The 15,476-nt window shown below is 38.8% G+C and overlaps 1 protein-coding gene across 1 annotated transcript in view; it reads left to right on the forward strand.

The window, feature by feature from the left end:
* SATB1 (SATB homeobox 1) overlaps nucleotides 1-15,476 on the forward strand; it is a 75,438-nt gene that overhangs the window by 18,050 nt on the left and 41,912 nt on the right. The window contains exons 6-7 of the mRNA XM_084280589.1: nucleotides 10,907-11,018; nucleotides 13,690-14,144. Of these exons, the coding sequence (XP_084136715.1) occupies nucleotides 10,907-11,018; nucleotides 13,690-14,144 (567 nt within the window). The remainder of the gene's footprint in view (nucleotides 1-10,906; nucleotides 11,019-13,689; nucleotides 14,145-15,476) is intronic.

Genomic DNA, 15,476 nt, shown 5'->3' on the forward strand with positions numbered 1-15,476 from the left:
AACATGGCAGCTATTCCCTAAGAAATGCCAGCATAATTTACTGCTGCAAAGGGGCTCAAAATGTAAACCAGATGATAAACTAAAAATAAAAAAGTCCACATTAAGATTTAATTGCACTTCCCTTTCTATATTACGTTCTTATGTAAAATACATTACAAAACAGTACTTTCTTTATCACTTCCTTCACTTTTAACTGAATTTCATTAACAATAAAGAAATATATTGTCTCCGTTTCAGTAATGTCACTTGACAGTTAATCCCTTAACTTGATGTACATGTCTTTACGATTTTTTTTGTTAATTTTTTTCTTTCTATAAAGAACATGATAGCACTGACTGGAGCCAAGTATTGCACAACCATGTGATTTGCAAGTTTCCCAGCTCACAGCTTTGCCAGTGCAGGTCAATTCACACCTGCCACACTTATGCCATTCTGGTCCTCATGTTGCTTTTCCTCGGTGATTGTCAGAGGTAGAGAGAGTTGTGCGTGCAGCTCCTTCCTTCCCCCCCTTCCTCCCCGCTCCAAATGTGTGGTAAACCTTGTGCATTGGAAGTGTCTGCTCAGGAATTAAATGGAGTTTAATTTCTGTCCATTAGGAAGCTGCTATCCACATCGCCAATTAAGCCTTCTATTTAAAGGGCGAGGAGATATGTATGTCTACATCTTAATCACTGCTGGGACTGGTTTGCAGAGACCTTCCCTGACTGGTTCAGTTATTACTAGCAGTGGTGGGAGGCACAGAGATCAGCGTGGTTATAAAACCTACCCAAAAGCTGAGCAAATTCTGTAGGTGCTGAAGCGTCACTGTCAGCAGATTTAAAGCTGGGGTATGTCTGTGTTAGGGGACGCAGAGGTGTAGGCATAAAGATGCGTCGGGAGAAAATTACTTGAATTGGTAATAACTTTTTACCTGACAGGAATGAAAGCAAAGCAGGACCCACTTATTGAGAGGCAATGCTGAGAGATGAGCAACTCTCACCTTGTCAGACCAGACTCATTACATGTCTTCGCTCTAATCATAACTTAGAGATGCGTTTCTCAAACTGACTCTGAGCAAAGCTCTCAGAGCTTGTTCCCTCCCCCCCTTTTTAAAAAAAAGATAAAAATAAATTAGGTCCTTCCTTTTTCTTTCCAAGAAACATGGTAGGAAAACCTGAGGTGAGGGTGAGTTCTGTTTCTTTCTCCTTGGACACTTCTTTAAGAACAGCACAAAGAATATCACATTCCTCTGGTGCCTTGCAGCAGTGAGTGGAGGACAGGTTTTTCCGGCCAGCAGCAACCTCAGACCTGCCTCACTCTAAGCCATGGAATAAACTACTCAAAAGGGAAAAGTTCTGTTCCCCAAGGGTGGGAACAGATGAAAGGTTCTCCTCTTATACACCTGTCTCGTAATTATTTTTATTTTATTTTTTAAGTACTAAGATTTCTTACTTTGAGAGTTGCATTTGTGTGAACTTGATCTGGAAAGGGACACACACACTCTGCTAAAGCATATCCTGTGCCTAGCTGTGCCACCTTTCCAAAGGATTTGATTCTTTTTAGCAAACTGTCATGCAGAAAGATGTTTTTTGTGATGATGAAAAACAGAGGCACATGAGAAGGACTGTGGTGTCAATGACTCTTCTAGTGATCGAGAGGAGATTTCAGCTCCCAGAGTTTACCCTAGTGTGTGCGTATTTCAATCAGTGTATCTAGATTCTGAGTCATGTGGGGGTGTGTGTGTACACATATAGACACACGCACGTATATATATGTGTACGACAATGAAATTCCTCAAAAATATACTTGCCAGCTAGTATGTATGCAGGCTCCTAAAGCTGTGCTCCTTATTCTGCACTTTTTGTAGGGAGGAGCTTTGTGTGCTAAACCTGACCTAGCTACATTTTTAAAAAATTTATATATTTTAATGTAAGAGCTAACGAAGAAAAAAAATTGATTAAATAGACCCTCAAAGTGCATGTGCATATTCCATATGGAAAGTTAGCTGGAACATTTCTTTTTCAAGATACTTTCATTGAATCTTGCGTCTCTTTAGGAATAATTTGGAGCATCTATGCTTTTCACAAACTCTTGTCAGCTAAAGGCAGCAGCACAGAGGCGAAACTAGGATCTTGGCTAACATAGCTACTTAAAATGTGACCTTCATGTGATTTTACTTAGCAGAAGTTAAGAATCCATAGCAAATTTCGTAGTATAGCTATTTTTCTCCTGACAAATTTTTTTTACGTTTTTCTTGGGACAGAAAGTAGTTTGTGTGCTTTCAGCAGCATAAATATCCTCACTGAATGTGGGTCTATAGGATTAAGAATAATCAGATGTACAGGTGGCTCATGAAGAGACACATGACTTGAAACAATAAATCTGACGCTTAACCATTTAAAGAAAGGATAGGCAAGGGATGTTACATTTGGCACTAGAGGGGTATTTAAGCAAGCAATCAGAAGCATGAGAGATGCACTGATTAGGAGCGGAAATCAATGAAGTTCAAACTAAAAGCTAAGTCGTACATTTAAAGAAAAAAAGAGGTGTGTATCTAGTAAAAGAGATTACCATGGGATGTGGTAAAAGAGCCAGCACAAGTAGTCTTCAGATCAATATGAGATGTTTGCTCTAGCTCAGCCACAGGTAGCTTGGCTGAATTCAGAAATCACTATATGAACTTCTAGGGTCTCTTTTTATGTAGAGTCCAAATAGATGGCCAAAACGGTCCCTTTTGGCTTTAAAAATCTGCAATAACTTGTGTAGAAAAAGGAAAAGAGATCAAAGAAGAGGCTTATCCTAAACACCAAAAGAAATTCAGCAAGACAACTGTTAGTGCTACTGAGTCTGATGACTTCTTGTCTGGACATTGTGCCTTAGGGCTCAACTTCATGCCAGACATCTGATGCTTTGCCTAGCAGAACAGTGGAATCCGAGAAGAGACTTGCTGACAATCATGTCCTATTTCCCAGCAAGGAAATGTTCCTTAACGCAGTGGATAATACTAAGCAATTTTGAAGAGCCTTTTACAAAAACTGTAGTGAAAACAACTGTTGTGGCTGGTTGAAGATAGAACAATTAGCAACATCTCTATCAGTAAAATGTGTGTACTTCATTTTTGTGGAAAAGTTTCATGTGCCCAAAGCTGAATTTAATACACAAATAGATGTATGATGTCCCCTATCACACAAAGCATTTGCATTAGGATGGCATTTGGAAGCATGTGCAATAGGATTAGCATTTCCAGATAGGAAACAAGTTAGTAGCATTCTGACCTGATTGGAACAGGGTGGTTGGAAATAAAAGCAGTCCACCTAAGAGGAAGTCTGAAGGTGTCTCTTACTTCGATTTTAACCAGATCAGTCTGTGAGATCTCCAAAGCCCCACCTATCCCAACCTTTACTCCTGTACAAGAAATGCTGGTTTGCCCTGTCCACATCTGTTGTGCATGATCTTGATTGTCCTCCTTGGGCTCCAGCTTCCTCTAGTCTTGTTCCTCATGTCCTGAGGAGGTGAGTGTAGGTGCACTGGACTGGCTTCACATAGTGCATTGCCTAGTGTAGGAACAACAGCAGCCTGTAGAGGGTCTCCATGCTATGGGACTCATAACTAACCTTGGAGTAGATCAGCTGTGGTCCTGTGTACTTGGAAGTCTAGCCTTGGTTGCCGCACAGCTGCTGGGTTTAGCTTAATCCAACAGCAAATTTGCCCCTCTGCCCCAAAATGGCTTTGTGATGAGCACCAAAGTAGGAGAAATAGGAAGTCTTTGAAAATGTGGATTCCCAATTCAAGCTAAAAGATTGCTTTAAAGCAAGCTAGTTACTTCATAAAAGCTTTTTGAAGTTGTTTCCTGGCTAAAATGGATAGTGCTTTCCTTACCTGTGAAGCTTTCCAGTTTCAGAGCTCTCTGGCAAACGCAGTTGGAGAAGCACAAAGTGAGGGTGTAGTAATGCACCCCTCAAAATATAGGACCACTATCATTCCACAAAGTAACACAAGAATCAGTTTATTAATTATTGATTTTAAAAAAAAATTATATTTTATCCGGGTTGATATTTATATTTTATCCACTTTTTCAGAAGTGTTTAGCCAGGACTTTTGCTGCTAAGTGCCTGCTATTTACAGATACCTTGCAAAAAAAAAAAAAAAAGAAAAAAAAATCAGGATTCTTAAAAAGCTTTGTGTTGGACATCTGACAATGAAGACAAAAATGTCTTCTGTCTCCTTATCTTTTTTAGGTTGAGGTTGTGACTTCTTTTTCTTTCTTTTTTTATAAGGCTAAGGCACTATGCCATAAGCGTGTAAAGCAGTTATGAAGTTCTTCAAATCTGAATTAACATTTCCCACCTACCTATCTTTCTCTCTTTTAAGCTTTTAACCTTTGTAGATATACGACTAGTATCTTGGGAAGCAGCTTTTTATTTGAGCTTTATTTATATCTGTCAGTGGGAGATGCTCGGAAAACATTGGGAGAATGCTGCTCTGTCATGCAGCAACTGGGAATTTACATTACAAAATGGTAAAAATAGTGCAAGGATCAGTTCCTTCAGATGCTGAATCCTCATTTCTGATTTTTAAACTCTCCTTGTGTGTGGGTATATTTCTATACAGATATAAATGTATGTGTGTGTATATATATGTATATACGATTTGAGTTCTTTTTAGTTTATTTCTCCCCTCATTGCATTCATTGTAGCTTTATTTTTCTGTTAATACATACATTTCTAATACTTAAAGACAACATAAGGCAGAAAAGGAGGAGGAGATAATTCAGGCTTTGCAAGGATAGGAGAAAGGAGGAAAGACATGCTCATGTATTGGAAGAAACGCTTGTGCCGTCATTTTAAATCTGCCTTTAGGCAGTTTTAACTTATATGACCAGCATTTGCCATGCAGATCCTTACTTCTCCTGACCCTGGCAACAGTATGGAGGTCAGATAGCCATCCAAGTGCAATGCCAAAGGCACAAACAAAAGTTTTTTTCTTCTCTGTCCATCTGTGGGTTTTTTCCTTATCCTACATGTTTATAGGGCATATGACAACAAATTCCATTGCATTACTTGTGATAGTTCAAGGTAATGGACCAAGGAATTTAACATAATTCTTCATACACAATTAAACTGTCCATTTCGTGATTCCTTGTCCAAAAAACAGCTAGAGCCTGGATATATTTGGTCTGCTTTTATTCAGAGTGGCAGATGATAATTCTCTGCCATACCACAACACTAGGAACAACAATTTTGCCCTGGTTGGGTTTTTGCAGTACGTGGGCTGGCGTGGGCTCAGGCAGGCTAAAAATCTTTTGATTTGGGGGATAATCTTGTGTTATCCGGTTGGGGCTTGAATGTTGCCTTCTCATTTGAAAAACGTTAACGTAGAGCCTCCTGAGAAATGAGCACTCCTAAGAGTTCAGCTTGTATTAAAACTGATGCTTGCGATTTCCACGCAAACAAAAGCCACTGATAGTGGCTTGGATCCGGGAAACAAAGTTCCTCTGTCCTTGATGAAAAGATCGTTCCCCCCTCACTCTCCCCCCACCCCCCAAATCTTTAAGTTCTGTTCTGTTCTGCAACTTTATCACTATTCAAACTAGGTCTAGGGACAAAGGCTCGTAGAGTTTCTCTCTTGCTTTTTTTTTTTTCTTTTTTAAAAGCATGTTAGGGTTGCAATATTGGAACATGCTACCCTGATGGTGTCTGGGGATGTAAAGTACAGGATTTACAGAAAAGAAAATAGAATAGAGCCTTAAAAGTTTGGCTGTAAAAAATGGAGGCAGTAGTTTGACAGATTGTTCAGTAAATGTTCTTTTTATTGAGAATTATAAAAAAGGTGCTTAACGTCTCTGTGCCATTAATATAATACATTAAAAGGTTACTGTCAAGATTAGTGTTTCAGCTCTGAAAATTGACTGTAGGGTTTATGGGCAGCACTGTTCATATATTGCTTAGAAGATGAGGTATCTTCTACTTACCACTTGACAAAACCATTATGTTGTTACAAGGCTTTATACTGAAAAACTTGATAAATAGTAAAACATAAATAAAATCTCATTTGAAAAGCAGGAGAATAGTTGCTGTCTGTTTTATAGCCAGATTTAGCAGATGTGGGTTTGAATGTAAAACAGTTGTGAAAATAGCCAGTGTCAAACTAGTGCAAAATTAAACTTGTGGGGTGTTCTGTTTTCAGTGTCTCTTATTGTTGAAGTACTCCATTTCTAAAGCATGCATTCCTTCCTACAGAAAAAAAATCAGATTCCTTAGTTGAAATTAATTAGCATTCAGAAACCAGATAGCATGTTTTTGGGTATTCATGAGATCTCTGTTTGAAAAAATGTTTTTAACTTGTAGAAATGTGTTGCAACACACAGATGGGAAGAAAAAGAAAAAAAAATCTCTTTAGCAAGCACTGTGTGTAAAAGGAATATTACATTTTGCACGCTCCTGATTACCCTGTGTAAACAGTTTTTGACATCTGTCTTTATAGTTTTCGAGGAGAGGAAGACTTTGTTAAAAGAACCATTTTTATACAGCAGTCACCATTTCAGTCTTGCTTTACCTGTATTATGAAAGCAGATGGTCTGCATGTCTTTTGAATATTTATAACTATCAAAAACAATCTCTTGCTATTCACCCTTAGGCTTATGAGATGTCAGGACTGTTCTGGTTGAAAAAAAATCATCTTGGGTGTTTACAGAAAGAGGATTACATTAAGCTGAAATGACTATACATTTTCCAGTTTAATATTTGTCCATCAGCTGTTTAATCGTATTTAGATAATTGTGTAAATAAGTTGTTGCAGCCCTTGCCCCTTCCACTGAGCAGGCTTGAAACTTTAAACACCGATGAATGAGTTGCAAAAGAGCTTGGATTTTTTTTTTCCCCTAGTTAAACAACCTGGAAGGCCTAAATAAGTTTTGGTTACAATGCTCCTTTTGAAGGAATTGTTTCATTTGCAAAGGAATTCCCGATATCCAACAGCCGAGTTGTTTTAGGAAGCTGCTGTGTCTGCTACTCTCTGCTAAGTCTGTTAGCATGTATTTGTTCTGTGTAAATACTGTGGCCCAACTACCCCTTCATGAGGCATGAAAACAACCTCTTTCTGCCCATATAAAAATAATTTTAAGGTTATTTAGGGGAAGTTTTGGGACTGTGGGGGTTAAAAGCTTTTTTGACTGGAAGCTGAGCAATCACTGATAACAGATTTTGCTGTGGTTGGTTGATTTGGCAGAAAAGCATGAACAGTTTTGGTTTAGATGATTGAATTAACCTGATTAACATTGTTTTCGTTGTTTTGCAAAAAGGACAACAGTATACTTTTAGTGATGATTGAACAATACCTCACCTGGTTGGAGAGGAGCATTAGAAGCAAAGGCTGAGAAATGCCTCCCGTGTAGCACTTGCAGTGATGGCTGCAGTGACCAGCCAGCATGAAAGGCTCGGTCGGGTCCTTCCCGTGTCCTGCAGGACACATCTCGCATCAGATTCTGGCACAACATGAAATGTATCTGGCGGCACCTTTTTATCGGGTTTTACTTGATGGACAAATGAAAAAGAGTTCTGGTTGAGATTTAAGATATTTCCTCAGGGAGTTCCCCAACTTCTTTGCGAAATGACGGTGTCTGGTTTTCAAATCTCTCCTATTTAATCTTCCTGAAAGAATGGGATTTCGTGCAAGCTACGCTGGGTGAACCTCAGTTGAACCTAAGAACGAATTCTATCCCTACCTCCACACAGTTGTTGGATGCCTAATTATAATTAACTTATTTGGCTAAAAAAAGAGTACTTGGGCTGCAGCAGATGGTATCATTCCAGAATTGTGGGATTTCTGTGAAGGTGGCACCATTTCAGATGAGATCTGATTCTCAGATCGGGACTGCGAGTGATGTGATTGAAGGGGGGGAGGGACAGAGAGAGGGGAAAGAGGGAAATTTGGGATCTTGAACTTATTTTCAAGGATAAACTTCTAGGAGATGCATTAAGACTGTGGATCTATGACCAGCTTTTGCATTCCATCAATTTTCTTTGTGACATATAAAAAAGAAATCAGATTATGAAGGAGGAATGTGTTGCATTTGAATATTTGTATGATATGTTTGTATTCAGTATCCTTGTACGTGGAAAGTATCTGCCTCTGTGCCTCATAGATAAGGAAGGCCTGTGGCCAGTAGTACCTGAACATGGTGTGTTTCAAATGCAATCATTTTCATTTTGGTTATTGATAAGTAAAAGCCAAGACATGGGGAGCTCCTCATGTGTAAGAAGAAAAACTTCAGGAAGCATCTAGTCTAGACCAGGATTCTCTGGAGACCCACAGGGTTAATCTTCAGTTTTAGGCCCTAAAGATAAGTGGGCACTCTGCCATGAAAACATACTGGAATTCTACAGCAACAGGAATTACATAGGAGTTTCTATAGTGAAGTGCATCTCTCTGCACTGACGTGACTGCAGGTTTGATGACAACATAATAAATAAAGCATAGAAACAATGAAATTCAATGTTGTCAAGTCATTTTCTGAGTTAACAAGGTAGTAATATTTTATCTGGCTTGTAAAATTTTGCCTTCAGTGAATTAGTAAATAAATCATTGATTCCTCCTGATGAGGATTCTTAGCGTAGGTAATATCACTTGAATGTTTGCATGAAGTGTTCTCAAAGAAAAAGCAGGATAATTTTCATTTTAAAATGTGTTGATAATGTCTGTGGGGTTTTTTTTATCTACTTTGAAGTGCTGGAGCAAAATCCCAATATTAGCCATCAGAGCCTGCAATTCACATTGTGTCAAAGAAGCTAAAACTCCTAGCAGTGTTATTTAAACAGACCAGTCCCCTATTTGGTTGTAAAATAAAGTAACTGCATTAAATTTATTCCTGAAGAAACAGGGAATGTCACAAACTGCCATGTCATTGGCATATCTTCTCTGTAAAATGACATGGAAGGGAGGAGTAGGAAATCCTAGGCAAACATTTTCATCAACAATAGGTAATTTACTAAGATTGTTATTAATATATGTGTTTTCATACTTTAGCAAGTTATCTGGGCAGGAGAAGACACCTGAAAGGGACAAAGTAAAAGGAGAGCAAACCACCTCAAAGTCTAAATGTCATCCACAAAATATGCACAAGCTAATATGGGATGGTGGCCCCTTACACGTGTGGTACCCCGTTTTGCATATGCAGATCTGCAGGTTTTGCATGTACAGTAACTGTGCATTCGTATAATTTACCAGTTCAGATCCAGAGAACTGTTTAAATCACTCCTTATGTATCACATGCCCATGTTTGAAATGGCTTAATCTGTAAAAGAGCTTAAACAATAATTTTCTAAGTATTAGACATTAATGATACTGCTATTATATTGGAAATTGAAATTGGGTTCAGCAGAGCTTGGTTCAGGTCATTCAGGCTATAGTTGCAGTAGTCTATTAAGATTTCATTCTCCTTTTATACCACTGACAGGAGGCTTCTAGCTAATTTCAGAAATGCCAGATTAATATCAGGGAACGGTAAGAATTTTGGTGATTCAGAGAAACATTAAAATAGCAGCCTGGTGAGTAGAGAGTATCCACATTTGGCAGAAATAATACTGCCTCACTCTAGCAGCCCTGAGCCTCCACATACATCACGTTACTGAGTAATATGTTAGAAAATGGTTATAATAAACTTCACTGAGATCAATAACCAAGGTACTTTTACTCAGAAGCTGAACTAGCCTTGTAAAAGAAGACTTATAGTAATATTTAGTACATTCTTACTCCAAATTCTTTCTTCTAGTGGTTATTGTAGTTTGTGCACCATGCAGCGGAGGGTTGATGCTGTACATCGATTTTACGGCACCACAAATATAGCTAAACGTTACATGCTGAATAGCAAAGAAATGTAATAATCAGGGCTTTGTCTCCTCAACTGCCATTGTTTTCTCAATATGCTGGACAATTCCTGTCGTTAAGCTAAAAGTAACTACTTTCCACATAGAAATCTAAAGGATGGCAAAGTTCAGCCTACTGAAATTGCATTTGCTAATTTTGTTGTTCATACATCATATACTGAGTATAATTTTGAAGTCAGAGCATTATCTCATTTTGCAAGGCTTAGTCTTAATTGATTTTGTAAAAGAATGTACTGGAACTGAAAGTTTTATGCATTGTAAATTCCACTATTTTAAAATTGGTCAAAACTGAGCAGAAGGTAAATTTCTCACTGTAGCTATCTGATATCTCGAGAACCTTTGAGAAAAAAAAAAATCATCTCTATCATCCTTTAGTCTATTTTACAGCTAATATTCAGTTACAGAATTAGACATGACAATGAGAGCTTTTCATAAGCCTGTTTCTGTGAATCACTTAAAATACCCTGTTTAGGAAAAGCAAGTCTGGTTTCGTTTCATGTTGTCACATATTTTATTCTACTATAACCCCCCGTTATTCTAGCCTGCTAATAGGTCATTCAGATAAAATCCTATGATTTTCTGGGGTCTGCCCTGGGATAAATGCCACAAAGGACATGGGCATGGATACCTTGGGGTGTTGCTTGCATTTCTGTAGTCAGTGTAGGATTTGTATGCCTGTAAATTTGTGTGGGTACGTAAAGGGTCAATCAAATTTAAAAGAAGAAATAGTACCAACAAAATGAGCTTTCAAGATTAGCATCTTCTGTCCAGAGTCCATCCCATTGCCTGATGTTTCTTGGTCGATAACTTTGTTCTTCCTTTAGTACATCTGGTTTTTTTGCTCCCATTTACAATATACCTTGGTTTGTTTTTATGCTCAATTAATGAGTTTTTTAAAAGGCTTTGGATGATAGGATTAAAAATGCAATACGGTTCTCAAACTCTAAAAATATAATGGTTTCAACAATTGGAAATAATTTGTGCTTTGACTTGAACTGCTCTGTATTACAGATTTTTTTTTTTCTTCTCCCCTTTTCACACAGAGTATGATTTCTTCCATTGTGAACAGCACTTACTATGCAAATGTCTCAGCAGCAAAATGTCAGGAATTTGGAAGGTGGTATAAACATTTCAAGAAGGCAAAAGATATGATGGGTAAGCAAAAAAAAAAAAATTTTTTTTCTGTGATGGTGGATATATATTATTATATGTCACGTTGAGGTCTGTCACAGTCATATAAGAAGCCAGGTCCCTTCATGATAAGTTTAGGGTGCTTTTGATGAGTAGGTGTAGAAAGAACATATATAGTGAAAGAATTCATTTAAATAAATATTTGCTATTGAAACAGCCACTGACTTGGGTTGCCAGAGATGTGAAGCTGTCATTCTGTAAATCTAAGAGATCTTCTACCACCCAGAATAATTGTTTAAAAAACCTGTTCCTGGAGCTGTGACGGACTGACTTTTTTAATGTATGCATTTTTCTCTTGCTCTGGCTAATGTATATTTAAAGAAACAGGCTTTTATAACTATCACAGCCTTCCAACAAGAGTGCTATAATTTTACAAATTCATATCTTTCTGTAACTTAGGGACCCTGGTTTCAATTCATTTTAACAAGTAGTTGTTGTGACAATTACTTGTTTGTTGTAGTAACCAGAAGTAAATTACCGGAGAAAAAAAAATTCTATCAGTGGGACATATTAATTCTGTAATACTTCCTGTCTTTCTGTATTGTTCCTTTTTAAAACTATTTCTTAAACCCGTTAACATAATGTTGAACGCTTCATGCCAGAGAATTTCTGCGTAGTTTTCAACACAATGAGGAAACGGGACCTCAGTTTGGATTGAATTTTGAGCTTGACTTAGCTTTCACTATTTGAAGCAAAATCATTCATCTACCAAAACGGGTTCCTTGCCTTTTATAGCTTAAGGCTGTAATGAAGACAATGCATCACTTTTGTGATAATTGCTTGAATTACTATTCCAAGTGAATGGCCCACTTGGGCTGATCTCTACTTTCCGGTAGAAAAAAAGGCGGCTTCTTTCCTTTATCTACGTTGTACCTTCTGTGCAACCCCGAACCCTTCTTTTGATGCTACCAAAATCAGTGGTGAGACTTCACTTGATTTCAGGTGGCCCGTGTGCGAGGCAGCAGAGCGCCTGCATGGGAGAGGGGTACCTATCCTCAGCATCCTTTCCCACCTCCATTGTGGCAGTGCTTCTGCATGGGGCAACCCCTGCAAAATTTGCCTTAAATGATCTGCCAAGGCAGGTTCACCATCCATTCATTCGCAGACGGTGAAACCAGTGCGTAGGAAATGTGTGGAGGTGTGTTTATTCCTGTGCAACCCAATGCTGGGAGGGAGGCCCCACGAGCCCCAAAGCCACATGGATATGGGGCAGTGGGTGCTCCATTTGGAGCACTGACTCAGGCTGTGGGCATCAGACCTCTTGGCAGAATAACACCTTTTTCTCTTTTTCTTTTCCTTTTTCTTGTCCTTTTTCTTTTTCTTTTTTTCCTATTAAAAAAAGACAAATTCTGCCCATCATAGGACAGAGGAGAAAGGTAGGGATGTGGGTGTGAATCCAGGTGCTGATTTCTTCTTCCAGCTCTCATCCCCATGGAGGAAAGGGTGGTCTTGCACTGAATGACAGTTAGTGAAGATCATAATAACTATGAAAAGCTCAGACGCTGCCTTTTTTTTTTGTTTGTTTAAAAAATGTGTTTTACTAGTATAAGAAAAAAAAATTACTGCAAGGCTTTTGGGAAGATACTGGAGTTTTGGATTTTAAATAAAGCATATTTCCTTAAGTCTGTTTCCAGACCAGCATTGCTAAAGCACTAGAACTGAGGTTGGTTAAAATGAAAAAGTGACACACATTGATAAAAAGGAGACTCCTTTATATCAGCCAAGAGTTGTTTCATATTGTCTTATCATGCATGAGAGACGAGCTGAAAGAACTCTTGTAGTTTAAAAAACTGTGTGGTTAATTAAAAAGGAGGGTGTGTCAAGGCAGATGAGTTAATATAAGAAAAAAATTCAACCATGTTGCAAGTCACAGAAAAAAACCCATGCATACATGGTTGCAAGATAAAGCAGCCCATCTGTGTAATTTACATAAATTATACTAGTTCCTAGCAGTCCCATACAATTGATGCAGCATCTAGAAATTAGCAGAGCATGGGGAGGTCCACACCCCACCCTGCTCGTTACAGATTTCCAGTGGCTGGGAACTGCAGATGTCATGGAGGGGACACCACAGGAGGAACGGAACCAGTCACTGGGGGCTTCTCTCTCTGGTTGGGGTGTGCTTTCCCATAACAGCCCTCCTTACCCTTTGCCCAGATACTGTTTCACCCGCATCTTCTGCAATGCGGAGTGGTATCTCGTCTGTTGCCTTTGCCCGTTTTCTAGTTGCTTGCTGTCTTGTCTGAAGTCCCCTGCATACATCGCCACGGGGATGCGCTCTGAAGCCGCACGCTTGCGGTTCGGTCTCGTTGTTCCTTTGCAAAACTCTCAGGAAGTTACTCCTTTGCTGTACGTGGTTTCTAGCATGTGGTTTTGCCTCTGATGTTCTTCTGGTTCCTCCAAGAGCCCGGAGACAATGCTGGGTGGTTTGTTGAACTTTTTGTAGAAGAATTCTGAAGGCATATAGCTGCAACAGTGATGTTCTGGGCCTTCTGATCTAGGTTTGCGAGTACACTAAGCTTGAACCTGAATGTGCTGTTTTACATTTATTTTTATTTGAGTATCTTAAAAGGAGCTTGAAGTCTGTGATTTTCAGTCTTATGTTGGCTTTTTCAATGTTTCTTTTCCGTTGTAGTTGAGATGGACAGCCTTTCTGAACTATCCCAGCAAGGTGCCAACCATGTCAACTTCGGTCAGCAGCCGGTCCCAGGGAACACAGCTGAACAGCCTCCATCCCCTGTTCAACTTTCTCATGGTAGTCAACCATCAGTTCGGACCCCGCTTCCAAACCTGCACCCTGGACTTGTATCTACTCCCATCAGCCCTCAGTTGGTAAATCAGCAGCTCGTAATGGCCCAGTTGCTGAACCAGCAGTATGCAGTGAACAGACTTCTAGCCCAGCAGTCCTTAAACCAACAGTACTTGAACCACCCTCCTCCTGTCAGTAGATCCATGAACAAGCCGTTGGAGCAGCAGGTGTCAACAAATACAGAGGTGTCTTCCGAAATTTACCAGTGGGTCCGTGATGAACTGAAACGAGCAGGAATCTCACAGGCAGTATTTGCACGTGTGGCTTTTAACCGAACTCAGGTCAGTCCTTTTTTTTCTTACTTTTTTTTAAGTCTAAGAGTCCGTTCCTTCTCTCCTGATTCAGTAATCATCACCTTTTAGGTCTGTCTCCTCATTTCTGCCTTGTCACTTAGCTCCTGTGAAGGAACTATGCGTCCTTGCAGGACCAGCATCCCTGTTGATGCAGTACAGAAATCTTCAGTGATTGGTTTGTGTCAACACCCGCTATTCATACAGACACCTTGGTTCCTCTCCAGTTGCCATGGTTTAATATCTTAAACATAATTGTCCCTGGAAAGGACATGAATAGCGCTATCTATGCAGAACCATTCACAAAGTCACCCAACTGATTGTCTTTTGTGTTGCAAAGGTATACCTGTGCTGACCACATGCATGCATTGAACGAGTTGTCTTCTTTCACAGGTGTACCTGAGATGGTCTTTTATTCTTGTTTGCGTTTATTTTTATTATTTTCTGGTGAAAGTCTTAATAACATCTTTTCAGGCTTCTGAAAAGATGAGAAAATAAAAGCTTTATTTTTTTGATCATCTATTCTTTTCATGTATTTTTGTAGCTTGTTGCAAAATCAGTAGTTGCTGAGATTGGAGATGTCCACGTCAGAACATATACTTCAGCTCTTCAATGCAGAAAAAACTAGCCCTAGCAAAGCTGATAAGTAACACTAAAATGTGTTATTTTTTACACCTGTTTTAGAAGCTAACCCTGTTATAATTTATTCTGCTCTATGAATTTAACTTAATGCCATGTTGCATGGAATTTAATCAAGCAGAAATTATGGAAGAAATGTCAGTATATCCAATGCAAATAATAAGATCTTAAAATTTTAGAAGTCTGTTTTAACAGAAAATAAAATAGGGGGGGTTTAAAAAGGAAACATTTGAAAAAGACCTAGGTAAATATGCTTTGATTCTACATTTTTAAACTTAATGAACAAGTGTTTTTCCATTGTAGAATATAGCAAAAAAAAAAAAAAAAAATTTGGGCTTCTCTTAAAATATTGATGCTTCTCTCTGCATTGCTTGGTGCAGTGGTGCCAGGCTTGAATCAGCATGTCTTTTGTAATTTTTCTGAATTACTATTGTCTTAAAAATTTTTACATCCTCCTTTAGCTGAAAGAAAGTAGAGTCATCGTATGAATTCTTTGTAGAGCTCTCATGTGTTTGCATCTGCCCTCTTAACAGCAGAGGAGGTTTTCATGATCTGGGTCTTTCGTACCAAATTTCACAGGATACATGAACTCATGGGAGGATTACTTACGGAAGTTAAGTTCAGGCAGTGTCACTTGTTATGTTTACACATAAGTGACATTGAGTTTTGTCTAATACAATGTTT

Source organism: Gallinula chloropus (assembly GCF_964237585.1).
Source record: "Gallinula chloropus genome assembly, chromosome: 2".
NCBI classification, from domain to species: Eukaryota; Metazoa; Chordata; class Aves; order Gruiformes; family Rallidae; genus Gallinula; species Gallinula chloropus.